We start from the raw sequence: 26,881 nt of genomic DNA, 5'->3' as shown, positions 1-26,881 counted from the left end.
ACAATTGAGTCCTATGTTCTGGTTAATTTAATCCTTTGTGGAGACAAATTGTGCACCAACAGTGTTTATATATTTTTTGAATGATCTAATAATATGCAACCAGTTTTAGAGAGAAAATAAGCAAATGAATTGAGGATAACGTGAACTCCAGTGACTCTACGACAGAGACTGTCTGAAAGTTGTTGGCTCGAATGAATTGCGGGAATTGTCTCTCTTCACCAGTGTGAGGTGGCTTGATGAAGGATGTTTAAAGCTGAAATTATTCCTGACGTATTCCCCTGTAGCTGCACCCCTACACACAATCGCACACATACACATAAATATGCCACCTTGAGATGTGACAATCTGCAGAGGAGTAGCGATGTTTCTCCACAGAAGCCATAGTCATGCAGGCAAAGGTTGGGTCCAGAGTCATTCTCTTATATCAGCCACTGCAGGTGCAGCTGTGGCCTAGTTGTGCTCCACGGAGGAGCCAGAGGAAAGAAAACCAAGCCTGAAGCAGGGCAGGGAAGGAATCTCAGACTCTTTAGTTTTGACAGTTGCTCCTCTTCTCTACTGACGTTTCCTCTTGAAAATGTTTTCTTGCTTTGAGGGAGCGACTGCTGCCTAACAAAGACGTATGACACAAAGAGATGTGCACAGTTGGTTCACGCACGCGCGCACGCACACACACACACACACACACACACACACACACACACACACGCACAAACACACTTGTGATGGACTGCTCTACATGTACAGAGTGCTGGAGAAGTAAACAAGGAGGCAAGGTCTTTTCAGCAGCATTGGGCCGAGAGGCTGCAAGGCCAGATGTCCATCCTACGTATGAGGCCTGGGGGTCTTTTGTCCTTGTGCTGTCACGGTAAGTCACACAACCCCCTACCCCGCCCCCCCCCCACCACCCTCACCCTTGTGCTGCCACTGTCACGTCACCCACCAGCCAAACACCCAAGCCCCTGCCCCCATGAACGCACACATCACAGGCAGGGCTCCAGCCTCGGGTGGGGACAGAGGGCACAGCCTAGCGACTGCTGTTCTTTATGGCTTCCTTCGCAGCTACAATCAGAGGCGTCAGGCTGGATAGAGGCTTCGCCAGCTTGAGGAAAGAATGCTGCAAGAGGAAAGAGGTGATCAAACAGAATGTCGCTAAAGAGCGTCGCATGCACATTTCTTATCAGAAATTAGTAGACTTTTAGTGCAATTTGCTGACATCTGCAGGACGTGAACGAGTATGTTTATGCTTGTACGTTCATGGAGGTTCGAGTCTTGGTTTCACCTGCAGCAGCTCCTTGGCAGAGCCTCTGCGGTCCACATCCATCTCCAGACAGCGGTTGAGGAAGTCTCTGAAGACAGATGACAGCCTCTCAGGGTTCTGCAGCTCTGGAGTCCCGTTGGTAGCGATCAGGTACAGTGCCTGGAGAGATGCAAGAGGTCAAACAGATCATCACATCAGGGTAACCCTTTGAATATTTAAGCTCCATCCTGTATGACCACGAGGGAGCCAATTATGTGTCTTACCCTCAGTGGATTCTCATTCAGGTAGGGCGGTTCTCCCTCCACCATCTCTATTGCCATGATCCCCAGAGACCAGATATCCACTTTTGGGCCATAAGCCTTGCGAGTCACCACCTCGGGTGCCATCCAGTAGGGTGTTCCCACCATCGTGCTACGCTTGTTCTGCTCTGGAGTGATCTGGGCACAGAAGCCGAAGTCGGCTGCAGAGGGGGGGAGATGCAGTGGTGAGTGCATTTTGCTTCATCACATGAAATATACAGGTTTTTTTATCGAAGTAGTCTTTCATTTCTTACAGTGTCATCTCTCTTAAAACATACATCTCAAACCCTCAGAAGTTGTGCTTTTTATTTTAATTTTGACCAGACTAAGGCCAAGGACAAATACACTGTATGCTTTAACAGCAATTTAAAGACTTACTGAGCTTGACGGATCCGTCCATGCCCAAGAGGATGTTGTCACTTTTTATATCTCTATGGATAACCTGGTTGGAGTGGAGGAAGTCCAGGGCTTGAAGACACTGAATAGAAAGAGAAAGAAAAAAGCCTCAAAATGTGCTACAAACATTTGGATCGTCTTTTTTCTTGGCTGGGTGAAGTGTTTTTGTTAAAGTGTCTGCATGTGTTCTCAGGGTCAGCTCTTCGTGCCCACAGCAGAATTCGGGGGTATTGCGGATGTCTAAACTTGGCGGCTTACCTCTCTGCAGACTGCAGCGATCTGGCCCTCGTCCATGCAGGTCTCAGTCACTACATCTGTCAGCGAGCCACCGGCCAAATACTCCATCACCACCCACAGCTCATCTCCGACCAAGTAACTAAAACAAGCCAGAATGAAAAAAAAAACGTTTTAGCTTGACATGCATTTCATATCGGGGTATGAAATTCAGTCGTTCAATTCAATAATCTAGGCGAGTGGGTTGACACTTTGCACACAAGGAGGACATGAGAACAAACTTCATGAAGAGAATAAAGCAGCACCTCTACAACTTTCAATCATGATGCAGAGTCAATTACAACACACAGTAGGTGCTCAAGCATGTTACTGCCAGGTGTTCACAACAGCAGAAAGACCAATCTAATGAAATCTTAGCTCAGTGGAGCAGATGCTCAAAATGTGATAGAACATTTGTGATTGTCTGGTCAAGTTCTTTTAAAAACAGTAGGTGGCAGTCATGTACCAAATGGAGAATGCTGACCACCATTAAAAAGAAAAATGAGGAAGAAGAAGAAAGGGGCTCTCGGAAGAAGGCTCAGAGGATCCCTCAATGTCATCAATGATAACAAGATGCACAGACCTTCAGTTCTGACCCCAGAGCAGTTGCTATTGGCAAATGCACATCAAATACCTTTAACCTATCACTGCATTATACCTCCTCATGTCTTTTTCAAGTGTTATGAAGTTGATATGGGTTTGTATGATTTGCTGGAGTTCTCTCACATATATTATATAACAGTAAATAACCCCAAATAGGCCGTGACCTCAGGCATGTATCCACCGTGTGATATATGACCTTGTGTGTGAAAGCCCACCTGTCCAGGTAGTTGACTATATTGGAGTTTTTGTTTTCCCTCATCACCAGGATCTCATTGATGATCAGTTCTTTTTTGGGCTGCTGCTGCAGGTTCATTTGCTTTATGGCCACCTGAGAAAACAGACGAGGAATTTGTGGCTCAGCTCAGGAGAAAACCTCAAAGGCTTCGCAAGTAAAACAATATATATATATATATATATATATATATATATATATATATATATATATATATATCAACATCAGAACCCGACTTACCTCTTGGCCAGTTGCTATGTCAATGGCAGTGTACACAGTGCCGGACGCTCTAATGAAACACAAGATACAAATGAATTATTAGAATAACAAATGATAATAAATGACAATCATAGAAAACATATTTATAGTCCAATAGATTCAAAATGTACAAATCTGTTTTTAACCAGAAGGAAATGTTGTTATCATATGATTACTGTCTATTTAATACAGCATCAGGTAGCTTTGAAAAGTTTGTGATTTATTGAAAATACTCAAGAGATTTCTAACATTTACTTTAACAAAGACCAATTCTAGGTGTTACTGTGTTACTGTGGTCAGACCACAGACTGCTGGTCCACTATAACTTAATGAAACGTAAAAGGAGAGTTCAACACAAAATCCAAAATACTCTCACCAGTAGTGCTATTTATCACTAGATTGTTTTTGTTTAAGCCGTCTAGTTTTGCAGGTATCAGCAGTAGAGATGTCTGCCTATGGCTAATGGCAAAAGAAAATATCTGAAAAACTAAACTGCAATGTCTCTCTTCAGAAATCATGACTCAATATAATCTAGAGACTTTCATGTGAGCGGTTTCACATATTAACAGTTACGAACAATAAAAATCAACTGCTCAGTTAAATAGAAAGGACAAGTTACCATGTTGACACAGCAACAGCTTTATTCCTGTGATATTAAAACGTCACTAGCTAAATTTAAGTTGTACTGATGTAATATAATAATCAACTACCACAGTGTAAACCAGTCTACACTTGATTCCAGAGTGGCTCTACATTAATAAACTGTATGTAACAGTGATGAGCACGAAGCTCCGCAAAAGAAGTATATGGTTTCCAATAGGAATGCTACGCAGCCATTCTGCCCTTATTTGGAAGTGTACTTCACAATACTAATAACCTTCCACTGTGAGTTTAGTCTTCTGGTCTTTCCACTTTCTCTTGCCGTCAGCTACACCTGTGCACTGTCAGACGCTAATTTATGAATAACAATGCACAATTCCTGGTATTAAAAAGTTAAAGATAGCCCGGCACAGAGTAAATAGACAGCTATCTACTGTTTCAGATAGGAACTTCTTGATCAAATATGGAAATAGTGAGCGTGTCAGAGCAGATAACAACCACGCCGTTACTGCCTGCAGATGTGCACAGCGCAGAAAGACAACGGGAGAGTGAGACGAGCTAATCTGGCCCTTGGCCATTTCAGGATACAGTTCTCATTTCCTCTCTACTTATTTCTCCCCCAGTCCTTCGGCCCAACCCTCCCACTGCCTCTGCCTCACTAAAGTGGTCAATCCAGCTCCATCTCTCCCGGCGAGACTGACTGCTCCTGAAATTGCTCTGTTTCACTAACCGTGCCGACTTAGTCTATGATCTTGGATAAACTTACCCTTGTCCTATTTTCTCAAAGCGTGTGTACTTCTTTTTGGGATCCCCCACGCTCACAATACTCCCTGAGTCAGAGAGAAAGCAGATATTTAATGGTCGAGCTCATGTGGGCGCACAAATTCATGAAGGCTTTCACACAAATACATGGAAAACATCAGCGTAGAAGGTTTCCGACTCTTCTATTTCAGACATACCATGCCTTGTAGCGCAGTACATACATCTCTACTTCACGGTGCATGCTGGGAGTTTGGGCAAAAGTTATATTACAGAGAGAGCAGCGGTCTAGAGTAGACCATAGTCAATGACAAAAAGTACTTCTTTGTCTAAATTTGATTACAGTGTTTTTTCCCCATTTCTTCATATACAAAATTTGTTCACTTGAAATATTTTTAGCAAGAATCCAAATATCCAGCCTGTCTTCTGAATCACTACACAGGGAATTATTCGACACTAAAGTCGTGACCTCTGTATTGCTTTTGAAAACGTGTAGATTTATATTAAGGAATAATTTTACTATTTTTCTTATTTTAAAACTTCACGTCTTTATATTTAATTGTTTGTAGGCAAATTAAGATGAAAAAAAAGAGTGTGTGACAAAGGCTTTTACAATCATTCGCGGAGATACACATCACCGACAAAACATTTCACGTCTGAATTAACAGTGTTTTTGTCTGAGGCACGTACTGAGTCTCTCCAGAATTTCCTCATCTGTCATTTTGGACTTCTTCCTCTGGCGGTCAGTGTGGCGATACATGGTATCGGACGTGTTGTCCGGCTGGACCTGCGACTCCGGTGGAGTCAACACTTCTTTCACAGGGGTGGGAGGCTTTGGCTCCAGGACAGAGCGCGTATAGATCTGCGAGGAGAGAGAGAGGGTCAAAGAAATGCAGAGCGGGATTTTTTGCATTTTGCATGAGTATTGCAAACTCACAGATTTGGTGTGCTCGGGCCGAGGTGCGATAACCGGGGGCAGCTCGTCATCATCGTCCTCTTCTTCCTCCTCCTCCTCCTCCTCTTCTTCTTCCTCGTCCTCCTCTTCTGACACAGGTGGAGCGATCGGGGGCTCCGACGATGATGTTTTGGCACCCTGGAGGGTAGAGATGGGGGTAAGTCTGGATGCCTGTTCCACGAAGGAGCATGGAATGAAAAGAGTATGGGCAGATCTTCTTATTTATGTATTATACACGAACGGAAACAGTTTACCACAGTAAACATCCTGCAAACCCCAAACCAACCACGGACAGAGTTTGATTTTTGGCTGGTTGAGTTTCAAAAGAACAAGCTGTGCTGACTCGATGATTGATTGTATCAACCAATATAACAGATTCATAGCATATCAACAATTTATTCAAAAGTGGTGACATAAATTGCATGAAAATAACAACATAAACAAAATACAGTTAATCTGTTGGGATACATTTGACAGCTTGTGTAAATAAATATGAATGGGGTTAAATTGTTGGGAGCAATTGTGTTAATAGTGAAGGAAGTGTTATAAGCCCAGTGAGAGACAAGCATTAAAGGAGTGAGGTGCCACCCAGTGCAGTTTATCTCAAGGTTTTACGTTAATAACAGGTCAGGTCAGTTGTTCCATAAGCAAAGATGAGAATGAATATCAAACCACCAAACTGCTGTATTTAACTGTGCTCGAGGAGAAAACAGGCTGCCACATTGCAGTAATGTGCAATATGGTGATGAACTGGAGACATCCTCTTGATACCTTTTAACAAGTCGGATTAATAAGCCTCAGGCATATTTATTATGCCTAATGCTCAGCCTTTATTCCCACCATCCCAAAAGAAAACTCTGCTAGCCTTGGATCATCTTCCTCTTATAGAGTGGAAACATTTCATCCATTTCCAGTCTCGTCATGCATAAATGAAGCAGTGCAGCTTAGTTCTGGTGATTAAAGGGAAAGGGTTTGGCTGAAGGAAAGTCCCAGTCCTTCATTCAGACATACGGGCCTCTGACCCGCTCCAAGGAGAGCTGGGCCAAGACTGCAGTGCAGCAATGACTGTCTATCTGTAAGCAGTGCCATGTGTGTTATTTCTTCTGTTTATTTTTTCACAGAGCCATGCGGTAATGTCTACAATGGTGATGAAGGCATATTATGGCCGATTGTAAAGAGTGTGAGCTCATACATGCAGTTGGACATCCATCACAACCCTCTGTGGCATGCGTCCCTGCCCTGCCATTTCAGAGACGGTCTATTTGAAAAAAGATAAGGGGTGCTCTTGTGGAAGATAACAAACACATCAGTAACATCAAAATGTGATATATCTATATAGCTATCAATCTGTCTATATATATCCCCATGAAATTTCAACACAGAGAGAGTGATGATGCATCTGAAATCAAATATTGATGTGCGTTTTGCAGTTTGAATAATCAGAATTAGGAGTTCAAATTTAGCTTCAAAGCCAATGCAGGGATACATTATGTGGAAAGTAATAAGGAGGAGTTACCTTGTCAAATAATGCGCTGCAGGTTCTAAGGCTGACAGGAGGCCCAGATGACAGCAGTCGGTTCTGAATGTGAAGGTTGAAAATGGATTTACTCAAAACAAACCCACACAACGTTTGAGAGGGCAAGGGGAGGAGGGTGGTGGGGGGTGGAAGAGTGCAGGAGGGGTGGACATTAGGTCCGTAAATTGTCCTCCTTGTCCCCAGCATGAGGAGACAAATAATGCCACCCAAGGAGCTGAGCTTCCAGCCAAAAACATATTTTCTGGTTTCTTGTACAAAATGTTTCTTCTTCTACTTCTGTTCATGCTGACCCATTCCTGCTAACATTAAAAATTCAATCTCACACCAAATCCTGAACACCCCAAATACAGACAGAGGTGTTACAATTCAGGATTAAGTCATTTTTCCGCTTTAATTGTTTAAAAAACTTTTCGGCACTTATTTTATTCTAAAGCTTTTTGACTACCTTTCAGTTGTCAATGTCACCTTGCATGAGCTTGCAGTGAATAATTGTTATGGAAACTAGTGTTCTGGTATTCACTTTGACAACAAGGTGAAGAAGTAAAAAGTTTTTTTACTGCAGAATTCTTTTAAATACTGGAAGTTTATTGTTCCACCGTCAATAAAAAGAGACCTGGCTCTGTAACGCTGCTCCTCATAATCTGACTGGACGAATGCTGTTTTCTATTACACTATGAAACATTTATGAGCATCATGATTGTGACTATGTAATGAAGAAATATTGCATCATGTTCCTGCAATTGTTATTGACTTCTGCACATTAGTTTCCGATTAACTATCTATGTGGGAATTAAACTGATAAAAGAAAATTACTGTCTGAGGACGAACAATGACAAAGTCGTGCGGCTGTTCGACCTCACTGAACTGACAACAGTTGATCTGACAAATAACGCTGAGCCTCTGCAGTAAGTAAACACTTGATAATTCCATTAATACGTTGTTACAGATAAATATTACTCTCCAGCTGCTTACACAGACAGGATGCCATGTATTGTGTGAACACGACTGAACTATAAGGGGACTTGAAGGAATTATAAGAGGAAAATTGTGGCCTCCATGTACCAACAAAACAAACCTAAGGGTTTTTGTGAAGTTGAACAGTAATGTCGACAATACACAAGAGATGAAATGCCAAGTACAATGTGAAGCTAACACACTCTGATAAACAAACGGCCAATGCTGAGTCCTGTGGTTTGACACTCAAGACTTCCTGGTTTGTAGCAAAACAAATATGACATGAAATATATGACTAAACTGACAGCGGCAACAAAGAGGTAATCAAATTGATCCTGAAACACAGCCAATGTCTCTTAGGTTTATGCATTATAAAAGGGTTTGTTTTAGACAAGACAATTTCCTGGTTGAATCTATTGTCTGGTGCAGGTGGACTATATCAACAATATTTGAACCAGTCGATGTTGTATTCAGCCCGTCAGGAACAGGAAGTGAAGTCTTAGTGAGATCCTAGAACCTGAAACTTACAAACAACTTGGTCTGCCTAAAGCTTGAATTATAATGCCACACAGTGCTCCCTCTCGCTGCATCATCCACCGTTATAAATACACGCTGAGCTAAAGTCAGGGTGAGGCTGATCGACCTACAACATCAACGACTGGTTCAAACAGACGCTCAATAAAGAATATGAGTATATTTTTTTCCATCTGACTAAAAGAAGTCCTCTTTAATCCCTAATGACAAGACTAGAAAACTGCAGGGTAGACATGGACTGCAGCAGGGGATAAGAAAAGAAGCAAGTTGCTCGAGGAAAACACACCAGCTCTCAAACATTCACCTGCATTGCAGGTCGGTAGAAGTTGTTGCTCTTCAAAATAATCTGACAGGGAGCATCAGGCAGCTCGCGTTGGGTTTCTGTTCCTCTCTTAAAAGGAGAAAGTCGGTTTCACATATCAAATATTGGCTCCTCTCCTGCAGTTCTGCTTGCCTGAGACAGTGAAGAGGAAGTCTGTGGAGGAAGTCTGTGGCACCTTTGCCAACAGCTGAGTCACCTCTGCAGGTCGAGGACCTCAGTGACACTCAAGAGATGCTCTCAAACACCTTTGCTGGGCTCACACAACCTTTAAGTCTCACTGCCACACCCCCTTGCCCTTCACTGGCAAAGCGCTCTCTCAAGCAACAGCCCTGCATTAAGTGATGCTTTTGTTGTTTGCCCGGGGCAGCGAGTCCCACTGAACAGACTTGGTTTTCCACTTCTTCACCCGGCTGAGCGTGTGCAGGCCAAGGCATTCAAAGCATAGATTACTCTGGTCAAAGCCTGGAATGAGGTCACCACAGCGGGAGTCCTTCTAGATGCGGTTGAGCCTGCAGTGAAGCTTGTCTATCGGTATTTCAAAATCTGGTTGAGTAGATTGGAAAAATAAACAATGAGCAGCAGTGGCTCTCACAGCCGTCAGCGTTTCCACGCAGGAGCTGCCGACTGATTGGCATGTACAAAAAATCCAGGGCATTAGGTCGCATAGTGAGGACAGTAGCCCTCTAGAGGGGAGCACGCACACGTTTCACCCATTAGAGGCAAAAGTGAGTGCGAAATGAACGCGCTGCAGAGTAACACAGTCTATCACAGAAATTCCCAGATAGAGTTTGTGAGAGTAAAGTGAGAAAGATTCACCGGGTAGTTGGAGAAGCATAATTGCACTGAGGTTTAAGGCGATGAAATAAAGCCAAACTTACCTGATTTTTGTATTTTATTACATTGTTAAATGCATATAAATCATGATGAAATAAATATTTGAGGCGTGAGATTTTCCAATAAAATGTGTCATAGATTGTAGCTGAAAACCAGAGATTGGGTTGATTTGTATTCTTTTAATAACCAGACAGTCTGGTGAGGTCAATATCTGCATTGCAGCAATAAAAACCCTTCATAAAATGGCCAGAGGAGCGACCTCCAACAAAAAGAGGAATGTTTTATTATCATAATGTATTTATAATCCAGCATTAAATAGTAGGTTGTGTTAACTGTATGGTGCTTTCAATGTTATTAAAGAAGGTTTAACCAACACGAGCCAAAGTATGTTTAGATATTAAAAGAACTCACCAGAGTGTTTGCTGCTATGTACCCATGTGCCGACTTGTCTGAAACAGAAGGGAACATTCTTATAATATTTGGTATTATACATAAGAAAACATATTCAATGTTTTTGTTAAATTGGTGGATGTCTTTTTATTCTATCAATGCTCTGGTGCTGTTTACCTCCCGAGGTGAAGCTCATGTATTTCTGGTTGTTGACGGTCTCTTTGGAGTCGTAGAACTTCAAGACGTCCAAGACGGCCTGCGGGTTCTTCTTCTGCTCCAACTTGGTGATGTTCGAGGTCTGGAGGAGCCGTGCCCATTGCTCCGGGATACCCTGCACAAATAGAGAGGTCTAATGTTCAAGTTTTGTCTTTAGGAAAGCGTGTTTGTTGTTAATACTTCTTCAAACTTTTATTATAATTCCCAGTTTCCTTGGAGTTACTCTCTGAAAACCTGTGCTAGATCAATCTATAAAGGAATGGTTTGACATTTTCAGAAATAAGCCACTTCGCTTTCTTCTTTAGCTTCTAGCTAGCCTAACCATTACATGCCGTTTTCACATTTCAGGTTAAACAAACAAGATAAATCAACATGTTAATTAATGAGCTTGAAGGATACTGGAAGGTAGATTTTTTTTTACATAATAAATTTACTAGTTAGAGCCAAACTAGTTGTTTCTCACTGCTACTAGTTTCAATGGTAAGCTAACCTAACTGGCTGCTAACTGTAGCTTCATATTTAATGGACATATGTATCTGAGAGTAGTACATAGCTTCTCATCTAACTCTAAATAATTTCCCAAAATGTAAAACAAAGGCACTTTTTAGCCTTTGTTTTGCATTTTTAATGGTAAACAGTTCAACTTTTACAGGGGCTGATGCTGGGTTAGGAATTGGTTTCATTCATTATATCTTGTGGATATTTTTACACTAAAAGCAACTGTTGAAAGACATAGTCTACTGTTCTATGAAAGCAGAAAAAGATTAATCTCGGAAGGTTGTTCAAGGACCAAACTAACAGAATCCTTTCCCAAAAAACCATGACAGAGAGGAACTCAAAGTGATTTGGTTTAAAACTTAATGAGGGTCTGTGTGCCTGTCATAAGCTCACAGCTTAACCAATGAACAATGAGCTGCTTGTTACTAATGTCATGGTCTGAGTGCTGGACATTAGGAAGTCAAACAGACCGGAACACGTGCAGTCTTCCTGAGAGTAAAAGGGCTTTTAAGTTGTAGATTGCGCATCAGTTATATTATCTCAAAATAGTTCTTGTCAACAAAACATGTGAAACCATTTCAGATTCACGTTTTACATGTTACGGTTCCATTATAATGCTAACATGCATGTTTTCAATTGGAAAATTAAAAGAATTAACAGTAAAGCCTAGTTTATGCTTCTACGGCGTAGGTACGGCGTCGACGTGACGCAGAAGCATAAACTAGGCTTGAGTACATTAACGGTAATGTCAGTTTTGGTATGTGTTATTTAGAGCTGGATGTCAATATTTTTCCCAAAACAGAAGATCACCTCAAGGATAAATGATTACCATAAAGAAGACAAACAATATCATGAACACTTTTACAATATAAATGTAATACATTACAACAACTTCCCCTCTGGACTGTAGGATGAACAAAATTTAGGGAACCATAGGAGAATATACATAATACTAGACCACGTGAGCTGAATACACATCTCCATGGATAAAGAAACTGAACCTTAATAGCTTTATTTTTGAGCTATTGCAATGAACATCACTAGAACATGTCAAATAAATGGATTGAGTGTCTCAGTGTAATATTCCAAATATATTATTAATATATCTACAATTATTGGTGTTGGTTCGAAAGTAGAAGTTCTCAATTGTTTTTCATCCAAGGACCCAATGAGCTGTGCACCTCACTTTGGGAATCACTAAAAAAAGTTACTATTTCAGACCTTTTATATAAATATTGTAACTGTAAAATGCAATAAACTGAGAAAAGAAAAGAAAGAGAAAATACGGATGATATTATATGTCTTGGCTTGTGTAAGAATTAAATGTCTCCTGCCAAGAGAAACTGCAGCTAAAAGAAGCACTGCAGGATTCCAGGGCAGGTTTCCCCTGATAGGGGAGGGTTCGTGATTGTTATTCAAGTCACTTGTATTACCAACATCATGTGAAGGAAAAGATATCATTTAGTTGACTCTGTCTCCATAGAGAATTGTGATTATATGAACGCTTGCCTGGGACTCTGCTTTCAGATGGGAGGATGATTTGAGAAGCACAGCAGTCTGTGTTTATATGCCTGATTACCAGGTGAAGTAGATACTCACTGTGAATTCTCCTGTTATCGCATCAAAGCCGACATGAATGGTGTGTTCAAAATCTGACGGTAGGGATATCTCAGGACGTTCCTTCTCCTTCTTCTTGTTTGCTACAGGAGACGGACAATTTTATCACAGGCGGATTTCTAGTATTTCTAGACACAGGTAAACTACATGAACCAATGTGGGGCATGGTGTGGGTGGGGCGGTGGTGAGTAATGTGCAGGGGAGGATACTCACTCTTGTCTCCCCCAGGAAAGATGGAGCGCAGGCGGACCTTCTTGTTTTTCTCGTCGGGAGCCATTGGAAGTGGTTTAGAGGCGTGATTCAGTAATGTAGAGTCTCGGGAACTACTGTTCATTCTCAGGGGGGGGGCTGGTGGTTTCTCTTCAATATCAACACTATCAGACATCTTTAGCAGCACTCACAATGTCCTGTGGGAGAGAGGAGGAGAGAAATGGAGGAGTTCAGTATTTTAAAAAAGCTGTGCATTGATGGGGAATCTTGAAGATTATGAAATCACTCTGGATGTACCAAACATGAGTCATGACAAACCTTGATTTTTTTTACTTGAGTTTAAAGGAAAACCATATTGAGTGACTAAATGTTTTTTTTTGTCAATATCAATTCATATAATTCAATGCGGCTGTATTGGCATGAACGTTCCAGAAAAACCATGTTGCCAAAGCATCAAAATAAAAATGTACACATAATATTCATATGAATATGAACACAACACTAACACAACATTACGATTGGTATATATTAATGATACATACTGCATTTCAACAAACACTTTTTCGGAGTGTCATTGAGTCTTTATACTTTATGGTAAAGGAGAACACACAGTATTGTATTTCTTTGGTTAGATGCATATTCTATAAAATGTGGCCCTGCTACAGTTTTTATGTTCCACTTCCTCATATCGTTCATGCTTATATTTTGTTACCATCATCTCGTTTCACTTCCTGCCTTGTTTTCCCGCCAGTATTGATTGTCTGCCTCGCCCTGATTAGTTTCACCTGTCTCTCATTAATTCTGTTCGCCTGCTCCAACTTCACCAATCATTAGCTACACGTACCACCCAGTTCCTTTGATCTTTGTTTGTCTAAGTACATCCGTGTGTAGCCTTCCAGCTTTTTATTACCCCTAGTATCAATTTTGGGGATTTTCATGTTACCTGCCTGCTGGACCGACTGCTTACTGTAGGCTTTTTCTTAATTCATCACTGAAATCCTTCTGCTGCCTCCTCTTACTGTCTGCATCTGGGTTTACTTCCTTTTTTCTATCTTACCAACCATAATCAACCAAAGTATACAAAATCTAAAATGCTGGAAAGAAAAGCAGCTACATTCATATTCGAAAAGCTGAGACCAGTGGATTTTCTTGACATCTTTTGAAAAGTTAGGATTTTGTTTCATCAATTAATTCTTCCAGCATAATAACACAAGTTTTATTTTTTGTTTACATGTGAATCAAAAGTTTTCTACGTCACGGACATCTGACTTTGATTTAATTTGTTTTGTACCTGAATATGCTATTAAAATGTGGGCCAGTTGGGGAAGTAATACAGTAGAAGTTGCAGAATTTTGTGTCTGGTTCCTGAAGCAGCAGAACTGGGGTAATGTGAATGTGACGAAGCCATTTTAAGACGTGTTAGCTGCTTTCAGGCAGATCAAACGCTTAGAAGACTCCTAGTTACAGTTTCGATTTATTGTATTTTTAGAGCTTTGGCCTACTTAGCATTGTAACATGAGGAATCCTGATACGGTAACACGGCTACAGGTCTGAAAGATTCTCTACCAACATAACTGATACTTTACAGCAGATTTAAATCTTATTTACATTTGCTGTTTGAATGGAGGCTGTTTTAGGGTCTGATGTCCAGTGAGTCTCTTCAGCTGTGAAAACAGTAACGAGGAGTTGATTCTAAGAGAAACCGGCAAGAGTAAACGCTCCCATCACTCACCCCGCTCCTCTTCCATCTACCCAGCCTACTACCATCTTAAACTCCCTTCACTGCCTCACCCCGAGGCCAAGCCCATCATGTGATGTGCACTGCGACCGTTCCAGAAAGCCGGCCATCCCGGCCGCCCCCCTTAGTGGAGACCTACATACGCCAAACAAAGGCCCCTCCCCGGCTCTTACACAGGGCTCACTGCCTTTGACAAACTACACATGTGTCTTCACGGTGGCCTTTACCATTTTATGTAACCATCTTTCTGCACGGGACAACATCTGGATGATTACACCCTGACTTTCCAAACGCATGAATGAAGCGTTGAGATGAGTGGGAAAAAATGTAATATTGATTTATAAGAAGCCATGATTCATTATTCAGTCTACAGTAACAACATTATTACATAAGGCATTCGTAAGAAATGTGTCACTTCCTGTTTGGACGGGACAATCAGAATTTATATTACTATTTGTTAGGAATCAAATGTACGTCCTCTAACTTGATGAATGTTGAACTGATAACATGTCCGGACATTTAACCTAGATCCCTTCATTTACTTATTAGCGACTGCATAACTACAAGTTTATGTAAATACATTTTATCTCCACAAGAGCACAACAGATTCTCATCCAATCAGTTATTTCCCCTCATAACATTAACAATTAATGTGTAATTAAACTGATTGTTTTGTTCATAAAGACTAGACTACATATCTGCCAATACCTAAGTGGAAATCAAACATTGGTCTGACATAAAAGACTACCGACTATCTTTATGCTTTCTAATAAACTGGACAGAGTTTTTTGTTCCACTCTGCTGGTGGCGTGATGAGAATAACAATTTAGTTTCACTTGGCAAGAGAATCTAACAATGAAACTGCATTGAGATCATTTTCAACTGGACAAACGCTTTTGAACTCTGCAGTAAATCACAAGGCACATAGCAGCCCATACTTTTCTGTCAACACATGCTGTAGATTAATTGTCGTTCGACAAATGGTGGACACTGATGTTACACACTGAACAAATGATTGCATCAGTAGTATATATGACCCAAGATGGGTTCATGAGAAGGTGACTCACTCCCGACAGATTGGTTAACAACATTAATTAAAGTGACATGTTGATTCCTCCTAGCTGTGGGGTATGGATTGGTGGGGGGGGCACACTACTTATAAAAACACTATGATCTTAATGTGCTTTTCGATTTGCATTTTTCCAGAGTCATGTGCGAGATGCCGGTAGTGGCGGTGACTCTGCTGCCAGTTTCTACCATGTTGGGTGACTTCCAGGAGAGAGTCCAGACAACAGCAGCAAACAGGTTCTCTTAGGTTGGAGGTTAGGCGTGTCACTAACAACAAAACCCAGTGAAACTCTGCTGTTTACAAAGAAATGTCTCAATGTTGACGGTGTGCAACGGGGAGCTGCTGACAACATGGCTATCGGAACAAAACAAAAAAAGCTACAAGAGGTTACTAAGGCAATAAAGAAGACATGAGGAAGTCTGATAGACACATGACAAATATGAAATTAAAAGTACTGTAGGGACTATTTGCTACAGTATGCTTCATTACAAAGACGCATACAAATGTGTTTGCCTGTTCTGACTATGCAGCTTTCACTGATGCCCCCGTTTTAATCCATTAACAGTCTTTTGAACACATTCTTGCTAACTATAGTATGTCATACAGTGTTATATAGCCATGCACAGATGTGCATTCAATAACGTGCTCATAGCAAAACCTAAAAACAGCAACTAGGATCTACTCAAGCAGGTCACTATCTGGTCAGCAAAAAAAAACAAACAGCTGCTGCCGCATCAAATAATGACGAGGTTCTGAACCATTTAATTGCTTGAGGTTTATTGGGGGAATCCTTCTGGAGAATCCACTTCCATTAAAAAAGAAAAAGTGAAGGTGAAGCGAATGCTCATCAATATGATCATTTCAGACACAACTGCCACTGGAGAGCAGCGTTGATGAATTATGTAGTGAAAGAAACTCTTCAGTGTCTGACTGTGGCCACTTCTAGATAAGGCAGCTGCAGCAGGAAACCACAGCCAATCAAATGATCTTCTATGTTGCACGCACTCCGGTCATCACTGCTATGTCGCTGTTTGGCTAATCACCTGCAGCAGCTCTGCTAAAGATGGCAGATTCATGGAGGCCCAGACATGACTTGATTCTTCCCTCACATAAAACACTGACCTATTTACTGTTCAGACTGACAGGCAAGCAGTCAGTGAGTGCACTGTCCCTGAAACGAGCAGCTCCTTGTTTCTGAGACACACATAGGCTTGTCTCCCAACATTATAAATCAACTGAGACCAAACTAGCATTTCAGCAGACAAGGAAGCAAAGAGACCAATCTCTGTCGTAAATGCAGCTGTCACACTGATCCAAAATATGCAAATGTATCAAAAATTACAACCAGGCCTCATGCTGCTTGGCTAGCTTTGGTAAGAAGTGACATTTTGAGACAGAATATACCGCACGAATGCGCAAGTGTCTGAATTAACACACACACAGAACTACCAGACACACCGGCTCAACTCAAGATATTGCTGAGAATGTTTTCACATTTCTCTTCCATAAAATATTAATCTATCCATGAAGAGCAGACATTTTCTCTGCTCTTTCAAACATTAATGCAGAATTTGAATGGCTAACACAGGGAGAGGCTCTAATCTTGAGCCCATGGCTGCCCAGTAATGGCCCCGCAGTGGGGGAGGGCTCCATAAGCTCAGCTCTTCGTGCCTCTGATTAGGACACACTCTCTGTTTGACTTGGCTTTAGCTTTGGCTGTGCCTCTTTGAAGGATGCTGATTACTTGGATGGGACAGACAGCTAGAGGACATTCAAAGGATGAGGAGGCAGAGAGGATACCAGAGCTGCAGTTTACCATTGTTATCTCCTTCATCTTGGTGCTGATGGTACTTGGTACTCTGGTCTGAAAAGTTGGAGCAAAAAATGACGAGGGCAGTTCACTCGACAATCTTCATATAACACAAACCTTTCCCACAGACACGAGAGGCCGACGACACACGGATGTCAACATACAAAAATGCTCCTCTCTCACATGGTTGGCCTCTCAAGGTCAGAATTTAACGCATAACGTCCCAGTGCAGATGCCAACTCCCCCTTTTAATTTAGAGGAGCGGTTGAGGGGGGAGGATTTTAGCGTCACTGTTCAATTCTGTAAAACAAAAAAAAGAACGGAACTACAGCTACAAGATCAAAATCACAAATGGTCAAATGAGGAAATCATCAAATCTAATCATCGAATCTAATCTCACACTAGAAAAAAAACGTAAAATGCAAAGAAATGCTTTTTACTTCAAAACACTGTTGGGTGACTGAGCCTCATGGCTATGATGTCATTAAATACACCCTTTTTCTGAAGATTCATTACTTCTACAGGATTTTGAGTCTAGTCTCGCATGAGTGTGTACCAGAGTTTGCATCCAGTAACAGATCTGGAATTGATGAACGTATTCCAAGCTTTGTTAATAATCTTGTATGGCGACAGAATTTGGGCGTTAAAGGGACGACTCAAATATATATTTTTCCTCTCTCACTTGTAGTGCTAATAATCTAGATTGTTTAGGTGTGAGCGGCCTAGTTTTGGAGCTATCGACCAAAGAGATGCCTGGCTTTCCTCAAATATAATGGAATTAGATGGTACTCAGCTTGTGATGCTCAAAGTGCCAAAAACAAGCATTTGAAAAACTTAACAGCAAAGTCTCCTTCGAGACATCATGACGCAATTACTTGAAGATAATCCACAGACCTTGCTGTGAGCAGTCGCTTGTATAGTTTGATTGATATCCTAGAGAAACACCTATTTGCTGTCTTGCACATAATTAGATGAGAAGATTGATACAACTCTTACAGTTAATTTTAGCTCAGCATAAAGACCAGGAACCGCTAGCTTGGCTCTAAAGCTACCTGAATGTGCCTGCCGGCACCTCTTAAGCTCCCCAATTAACACATATCTAGTTTGTCAGACTCCGTAGATTAGTGACATAAAAGCATAACACACGCAACAAACATTGAAGCTAGAATCTCTCGAAAACATAAAGATACAGCTGTCTACTGTTGAACACACTGACGGACTTGGTTTCTGTGATATGAAATAGTTTGACATCTTTTGTCTGAGGCTCCACCTCTTTGGTTTGGTCCCCCTCCTGCAACACTCTGCTTTGCATACAGCTGCCAATGTTTGGTTCAACAAGGCGACACGTCACAGCCATCTCATCCATTTGCTTAAAACAGGTGCCAGGTGAGATAGGAGTGTGTGAGTTTATTCTCACTTCGAAAGCTGAGCATGACTCTGGTTGGTACACTTTCAGTTGTCGTCTTGGGGAAAGTTTGATTGTGGAAAGATTTTTGCAACAACTTTAAAGTGGCGGCAAACATCTTTTTATACACGGTAGAAACAAATGTAAACACAATCACATATTTAGTGAGGCTTGATTAAGGCTTCATTACATATTCATGGGTACTGATTGATTCAGTTGTCACCTTTCATCAAGTGTGAATTGTTTCTTTGGTTGTTTGTCTGTTACGTCGCAGAAGTAGAGTGATGTCTTTCATTACGGAACAAAAAAGTTGAAATCAAACCTTTCTTCTAACTTCTATTTGTAGCTGATGTACATTGGGAGAAAGCCATGGAAATGTTGAACGTGAATATCTTTTAATCATGTTGGTATAAAAAGCTTATACCGTTCAAATTATGCTAGAGCATGATTACACAATATTAAAAGTAAACCTAAATGGATGAGATAGTTAATCTGTGTTTATTCACGCTGACCTCCCATATTACATCCTCGGAGATCTGAAAAACTCTACACATAGCCCTTTCAAGATTAGTTTTAATAAAACTAGCAGTGCATGAACATCTCTTTTCGGTAAACATTGATATTAGCCACTAGCCTAATGTCGGTCTGAACTTGTTTCACTTCATTCTACATAAACTGCAACAGTAATAAGATGGAGCAACTATGACGATAAAAAAAACTCATACAAATTCCTCTCACTGATTCAAAATATTACCACGCAATATCTGACTTACTAAACATTACTTATATTCTAAACAAGTCAGAAAAAAACAGGAAATCCATTTATTCACCACAGCCTTCAGCACCATGACTCTCATTCTAGGCTTCTTCCTCTCCATAACTCCTCTGCCAGAGAGGCTTTTGAGCTTGTTGTCATTTAATATTTAGTTTGGGTGAAACCGCCCTTGTGCTGTTCTCTTAGGGCCCCACGCGCATGTGTGCATAGACGCACCCAGTTAGATACCTGTCATGCTGGTTTTCTTATTTTCATTAGATTTTTGTATCAACATCTCAAAATACTCACTTTAGTCGGTTTTCTGGGCTAATTTAATTCACTGTGTGCACACTTCCTTTTATATAAACGTTATATTAAAAGCGTGAAATAAAATTGAACAGTGCAGCTGACAAAACCGCTGTGCATCGTGTTGTGACAGTTGGAGCCGCCTGGATGAGTTAGCGATAGAAGAAAAGTGCTTCAAAGTGAGGCAGTTTATTTTGTCAGGTGGCAAACCTCTATGAAAATGGACTGCCAGTAGTCTTTTAGTCATCTTGGCCAGAACTGAGGATTATCCTAGCTAAATAAAGGTTGAATACAAATCTAAATGTGCTTTACAATATGGTGGCTCATTCTGTCAAGACAAAAAGCTAATGAAAACTAAAATACCTTATTTACGTTCCTGGTTGTTAGAAAGGCCACATTTTATTCAAAGCATATTTAAAACTGTTTATTCTGATAGGCATTTCCTGCCTGGCAGAGCCAATTTATCATATTAGTACCTTATGATGGCTTTTCTATACTCCCTGACAGAACGAAAGCTTCCTCACTTGACAGAACCCTTCATATCTTTTGATGATTGAAAATGAAGTATTTTTGCATTCATGTTTTACCTTTACTCTTCAGACATTATAATTCTGGTCCACAATAAAGACACAAGATGGATGCTTTATAACAGCTTGAACATCGTTTGATGGCATGTTGTCTTTATTTGACAGTTGGTGGAGACTTACAGGTGACAGCAGGATGATCAAACTGAAGACACTGCAGGTATAAATCATGTGTCTTGGACCCCTAAGGCCTCAGGGAATGGCCTAAGCCTTGAATAGCTCATACCATTTACAACTAACCTTCATATTGATGCCCCATGTTGATGGCTGCAACCATGAACACTTGAATTGAATGGAATACTCTGACAGTAATGAACGACACAATATATCAGTGTTCAAGATGTCAAGTAAGAGACAACAAGGGTTCCCTGTATGTGACTCGATCGTCCTTCAAACTTCCACTTTCTCGGCCAACCGTCGCTGTCGGCGTCTATGAATTTCAAATATACCAAGGTTTAATTTCATAACTCTCTCCTTGAACTTGAAAAAGCAGTCAAGACAAGCTCACTATTGGTTTCATATGATCAAAAACTTGTCTTTGCTACTGTAACTAGTCCGTCTTGAATCAAACTTTAGTTTGGCTTCTTCCCCCAAAAGAGACAACGTCAGCCTTATTAAGTTTATGCCTGACAAAGATATGGGCACCAAACACAGGTATGGCTCGTATTTCCCACTTTAGGGGACAAAGGTGTGTTGTTGTTGTTGTTTTTTTGCGTTAGTGTGACCTGGGTGGACATGTTTGAGTGCCAGCTGGAGGCAGAAAAGGGAGTGGATTCCCTCCTGCAAGGCCAGCTGTGCAGCTGCTCGGAGTTCTGTTGAAAGTGTAAAGCACATTGTAAGAAAACATGGAAGGAGGAAACCAAGCAATGTATAGTGTGTGCAATGTCAATAAGCGTATTGTCTTGAGAGTAAATCTATTATCCTTCTGTGTGTTTCATGTTCTACAACCGACACACCTTTCTACACACACAGTAGTTGCACATCGGTGCATCTGAGAAAAAAATAAACTGAATTCCACTCAGTGTTGTTGTAAGCAAAGTAACAGTGTGACAGCGCTGCTCTTATTGTGTTATTTGTTTGAGACGGATGAGTAGTTCCCTTCTACCTGGAGGTACAAATCTTGGATCCTGTGGTCATGGCAACTGCTTTGCTATCATTGTGCACCAAAAGTCTGCCTGGATTTTTGTATTTAGTAATTTAGCTTAATTTTGTGAGCAAACCTGTTTAATGTCATTGACAAATCATAATCAACAGACTGGACACATTTATACTTCGGTTGAAGTTAAATCCTCCCTGACATCTTATATCTATATTTTATAGCGTGTGTGAAGGCCTCATCTCAAGAGATACAGAGTATACAAAACAGAATGCGGGCCAAAGTGATACAATCAAAGCAATTTGTCGTATGGAATAAAAGAAATAGTCCATTTTCTAATCACATCTAAGTCATCAGCTGTCTTTTCATTCCCTCTCTCAGACCCCTCTGCAAACTTGACCCAGTGAAACTTCTTAATCTCTTAAACCCCCTGAACCTGTTTCCTCCTCTGCAACATTTCATCCTTCTCTCCAGTCTCTTTCCATCTGGAATGTCTTCCCCCTATTGCATCATCTTACTGTTAAGGCTTGAACACCTCTCCCTTCCAGACATGGCCCTGACTTCTTCAAGGCCACATTTGCAATTTGTGTTTAATATGTCAGAAACAGGACTGTCTTTGTCACAAAGTGTACGTACACACACACACACACACACACACACACACACACACACACACACACACACACACACACACACACACACACACACACACACACACAAAGTAGCAACAGACATCAAGTAGGGAGATTACGAAAGGAGCTGTGTCAATGTGTCAGTGTGTGAGTGTTTCCTCTGTCTCTCTCTCTCTCTCTCTCTCCCTGTCTCTCTCCATCCATCTCTCTCACTTACACCCCCCTCCCCCCCTCCCCTTTCCAAGACAAAATGGCCAGATGGCTTCCAATCCTACATGCTAATCCACAACACAGGCTGCAGCTCTGACACACCTACCCCAAGACTACAGCTCCGCTTGAGACCGCTATGCCCTTAAAACACACACAAACACCCCGCACGGGGCCGCTGCACATTTATAAACTGTCAACAAGAGTCCGAACTGGTAACGGCACTAAACAATAGCAGCATAACTCATCCAGACTATAAGTCCTCAACAGATGGAGGCCCACTTGTATGTGTTGTGCGTCCGACTATCGTATTACAGGCAGCCCAGTTAGCCGGCTACGAGCCAAGATGAGGTTCTGTGTCTACTGCTTTTGTTAGCCGAGGGGAGGTAAGAGAAGCTGTGTGTGTTGGGTTACACTGGCCAGTGGAAAACTAGGGGAAGCCCAGAACAGCGCGACGCTAATAGCCATAGAGACATGCAGGGAGACGGACTGAAAAAAGATATGGTTCACCAATAAAGTTCTGATAAGCCGTTTATGATCGTGATAAATAAGGCGCAGGATTTTTTTTATCATGCTTATATGTGGTGGCAGATTAGACATTTAATTGTGTTCACACAGGTCTGGGCAGATAATGTTAAAAACGAAAGAGAATTAAACATCTAGTACATGTATCCAAATAGGCAAAAAGGTAATGAGGTCCTGGAAGGTAGCATTGCACAAAATACCTGCCTGACAAAATGAAGATAGAATAGAAGAATCCATTATTCAAGCAAAATCTCACATTCCTTTTGTCGAGGTGCAAAAGACAGACCATCATTGATTACACTGGCATACAAAAATACAAACACAAAATACATTAAATAAAGATCATGTGTGGATTTAGTTAATACTCTCAGTCCTGTAAGGTATGCCTAATTTTAGGTGATTCACAAATATAATTATAAAAGTCATATTTAGGGATGCACCGAATAGACTTTTTCAAAGCCTGGGTTTTGGGTATTGGCCGATGCGATACCAGTGTTTTTATCAATAAGCTGTTTGCCTCACTGTGTGGAAGAGACTGGAATCCTGTGTGAGGAAACATCATGCTTGACTTACACGTTCTTTTCTTATCTTTGGAAAAGTAAATGTAACATAGATATAAATGTAGTGAATTGGTATGAAAATCATTTTGTCTAATACCAGATTGGCCCATTGTCATCGATACCTAATCCATCTGTTTGATTCAGTATTGGTCTTATATCTGATCAGTATCTTTAATTCAAAAAAAGTAGTTTTGATTGTGCTAGTTGATCACAAGAGGCAGCTGTGAAAACATTTGCATAAAAAGCGAAGCCCCTATAAGCTTTGACAATCCCTGTTTACACTATAAACCGTCTGCTTTAGGGAGCAGCTTCACTTTCATTTTTAGTATTACAGAGCGCACATGCAGATTATGTCCGTGTGCTTTCTTCACAGATATAAAATTTTCATGAGGTGCCTGTAACCTACACAGAGACAAAGGCCTCTGTGAATACTTTGAACTGATGGTAGGCAGCTCTACCCAGACTCACGTACACAAAACAGAGCTATTACCAGCCCATTTGTCCGTTACAGACTTGTGTAAATAAAGGTGTGATGCACATAAAATGCTTGGGGCATGTGTAGCGCAGTGTCTGAGACCCAGAGCGGCGGCCAAATACCCAGCAACTATTTCACAGATCACTTGAACAGAAGGATGTATAAAAACACTCATAGTGTATCGCAGCACCTGTCTGATCGTCCCTGGCGCTGCAATAGATTACTGCTGAGGGCCGGGGTGTCTACTGCCAACCCCAGTGTTGTGTTGGCACAAAATAGTTGATGCACTGACAAAATTCACAATTATACTCCAAAGAAACAACAGTTTGAATCCTCAAATTATGTTATTAAACTGAAAGAAGAAGAAGAAAAAAACGACCATCATGTGGGGTTAGGGACGCTTGATATGTCCACCCCAAAAGAGAGAAAGAGCTGTGGACACAATACAAACTCCTGAGGGAACGCAGTGAAATGAGTGTAGTCATGGTGTCGGGACGGATAGATTAGTGATGAATGCAAGGGCAACTATCACATCCATATCAATACAGCAGGCCAACGTTCAAATAGAGTAGCACCTTCGGCATCCCATCCCCCAATTCCCCTCTCATCTCAGCCTCCCTCGATCACTGACATGACTCTCTTACATCCCTCCTTCACACAACAGCCTGACAACAGGTCTCCCATCAGGCCCTGCTTCTCACAAACCGGACGATGACTGCGCCCCCTTGGAGATTAATCCTCCCCTGCCCCCCATCGAAATGAGCAGAAGCGATGGGGAGACACACGTTCACTACCGTTGCCGACCCTTCCTCCCTTCCTTCCTCCACCTCCACCGATGGCTGTGGAAGAATCCGAGGCAGAATAGCTTGGCTTTCATAGGACCGGCCCCAGCCCCCACTCCGCTCCCCGATGAAGTCAGGTGACCAGATGTTGTATATCTCCCTGTCACTACAGCCGCCATGAAACTGCCACACACACACACACACACACACACACACACACACACACACACACACACACACACACACACACACACGTCCATGTTAAAGCCAGCAGACAGCAGCACAGCTCTACTTGTGTGTGTGAGATCACTGGATTAATTTAATGGAAATAAAAGACATGTCTTCATGAAACCCTCCCTAGAAAAGCCATAGGTGAGGCAGTGCAGAGATAACAAAAGAGCACCTATGCGCATGTTAACCATCACCCCCCTCATTCCACAGCGCAATACAAACATCTCTGATCCATCCGTTAGCCTCTGGTCTACAGACCCAAAATAGCATCGTTTCTTTTTTGTTCCAGTGTTGCCACTGCAGCTGCTGCGTTTCTCCAGGACTGACACACGCACACACATGCACGCACGCGCACGCACGCACCACAAGGCCCGCACAAGCACCACCATTGATTCTAACACCTCCCCATCAATAGAGATGCTATTTGCGAGGCACAGGGGAGTGCATACAGAGATGAGGTGATGCAGAGGAGGGGTATATGATCACACAAAAACGTCTCCAGCCCATCTGATGCATGCAACCATTTCCATCTCGCCCCTCTCACGGATGAAACAGCTGCCTTCTTAGCATTGCAGAATGAAGAGTGGACGGAGGGGAGAAAAAGAAAGGGCTACAAAGCACCCCGACATACACAGCCTCCCCCTCCTCCTCCTCTCCTCTCCTCCCTCCTCTTTCTCCCCCCTTCCACATCTCCTATTGCCATACACAGAGAGGGAATTACCTGAAATATGTCTTCACATTCTCTTGCTCAGTGTTTCGCCGTTGAGCCCGGAGCTCTGGTAGATTCATCGTCAACCGTGCAGTCCTAATGACAGTTTAAAGGCAGGATTGCCATTCTCTTGTCAGACCAGTTCCTGACCCTAAAAAAGCAAGCTTGTTCGGCAGGCTGGATGCTTCACTGGCTGCTCGCTGTTCCCTAGCCCATGATGTCATCCGCCCTGCTCCGCTCATTGGCTGCGAGGCCGAATATTAATGCAGGAAGCGGTTCTGTGGGAGGAGGCAGCCGACGGGCAGACCGAGTTGGTTCTCTGTTTCACCGACAAATTTGCTCAGTGAGAAGACCAGGAGGGAGGGATTATATATTCATTTTTGTAAGACAGTGGTCTGTGTTATTAAATACTACAGAGAGGCTGGTAAAACGTGATGCATCAACTGCAAAATTAACAAGAACAGGCTTTGCAAAAGGTGTTTTTTATATGCGCAATTGTAACTGAAGGCTGTTTTAGATGCACTGGTTCCACTTAGTCATAGTTCACAAAGTATACATATAATACCTGAAAGAATACTTTTTTATTTATGTTTTATATACAATAAAATGTTATATTTTGCTAAAAAAAAAAAAAAAAAAGAAGAAGAAAAAAAGTGCTCAGTTCAATAAGCAGTGCACAACAGCTTTTTTTTATTTTTCTGAATTGTATCGCACCTCCCAACATTAAATGTACAGTATATCCGCAGTAAATGGTATGGTACAAACACTTTTATGTTGTGTCGGAAGGGGGATTCTTTCATTTTAATAAATGGAGATGATAAACAGTTAATTCTAGCCAACCAAAAAAGTGTAGTTTTCTTTTTTACAGGTAGATGCTGCTGGTAACTCCCTGTAGAGCCATCTACTCCGTGCGATGTTTCACAAACGACTGACGGTAGTTTATGACATAACATCGTTTCCTGTAAACATATTCATCACTGAAATGTTATACAAAGAAGATCAACTGTTGATAAAAGGTTATCCATGACACATCATGTTAGTTCATCTGTACAGCAGTGGGCATTTCTGGCAGAATCATGTTGATGTGATGTTGTTAATTAACTGTAATGATTTTCACTTGTACTATATCACTACATATTTGTTGTGTCTGTTAAAATGCTTTACTGACAGTTTCGTATCCACTCTTTAGCTACCGGCAGTATTTATTATTATTATTATTATTTTTTTCAAGGCCGGTTTGGACACTTGGAAAT

The 26,881-nt window shown here is 41.5% G+C and overlaps 1 protein-coding gene across 5 annotated transcripts; it reads right to left on the bottom strand.

Moving 5' to 3' along the window:
• Positions 1-932: 932 nt before the first annotated feature.
• Positions 933-25,830, bottom strand: LOC137802238 (serine/threonine-protein kinase PAK 3). Of its 5 annotated transcripts, XM_068599971.1 has the most exons (17): positions 25,641-25,830; positions 12,749-12,942; positions 12,518-12,618; positions 10,382-10,535; positions 10,226-10,263; positions 7,150-7,212; positions 6,826-6,891; positions 5,616-5,771; positions 5,369-5,540; positions 4,686-4,749; positions 3,302-3,350; positions 3,045-3,157; positions 2,212-2,329; positions 1,936-2,035; positions 1,522-1,718; positions 1,280-1,417; positions 933-1,114 (listed from the first exon to the last, which is right to left on the bottom strand). In XM_068599971.1, the coding sequence occupies exons 2-17, from the start codon at positions 12,918-12,920 to the stop codon at positions 1,025-1,027; spliced, it is 1,791 nt and encodes a 596-aa protein (XP_068456072.1). In that variant the 5' UTR covers positions 12,921-12,942; positions 25,641-25,830; the 3' UTR covers positions 933-1,024. The 5 variants fall into 5 exon arrangements, with proteins under 5 accessions (XP_068456072.1, XP_068456068.1, XP_068456069.1 ...); XM_068599967.1 differs by lacking the exon at positions 6,826-6,891 and having other exon boundaries at positions 5,616-5,804; XM_068599968.1 differs by lacking the exon at positions 6,826-6,891.
• Positions 25,831-26,881: the final 1,051 nt, after the last annotated feature.

The sequence above is a fragment of the Clinocottus analis genome, unplaced genomic scaffold (assembly GCF_023055335.1).
Source record: "Clinocottus analis isolate CAN_PGR_092001 unplaced genomic scaffold, fCliAna1.0.p SCAF_5, whole genome shotgun sequence".
Taxonomy (NCBI): domain Eukaryota; kingdom Metazoa; phylum Chordata; class Actinopteri; order Perciformes; family Cottidae; genus Clinocottus; species Clinocottus analis.
Note: the sequence above shows the minus strand (reverse complement) of the source record. Positions and strands in the feature narration are given on the sequence as shown.

Excerpts from the sequence above, each read along its gene's own strand:
- LOC137802238 (XM_068599971.1), bottom strand. The coding sequence starts at position 12,920 with ATGTCTGATAGTGTTGATATTGAAGAGAAACCACCAGCCCCCCCCCTG. Across the intron at positions 7,213-10,225 it reads ACATAGCAGCAAACACTCTG|AACCGACTGCTGTCATCTGG; the intron begins GTGAGTTCTTTT and ends CTTCACATTCAG. Across the intron at positions 1,115-1,279 it reads CTGCCAAGGAGCTGCTGCAG|CATTCTTTCCTCAAGCTGGC; the intron begins GTGAAACCAAGA and ends TTCCTCTTGCAG.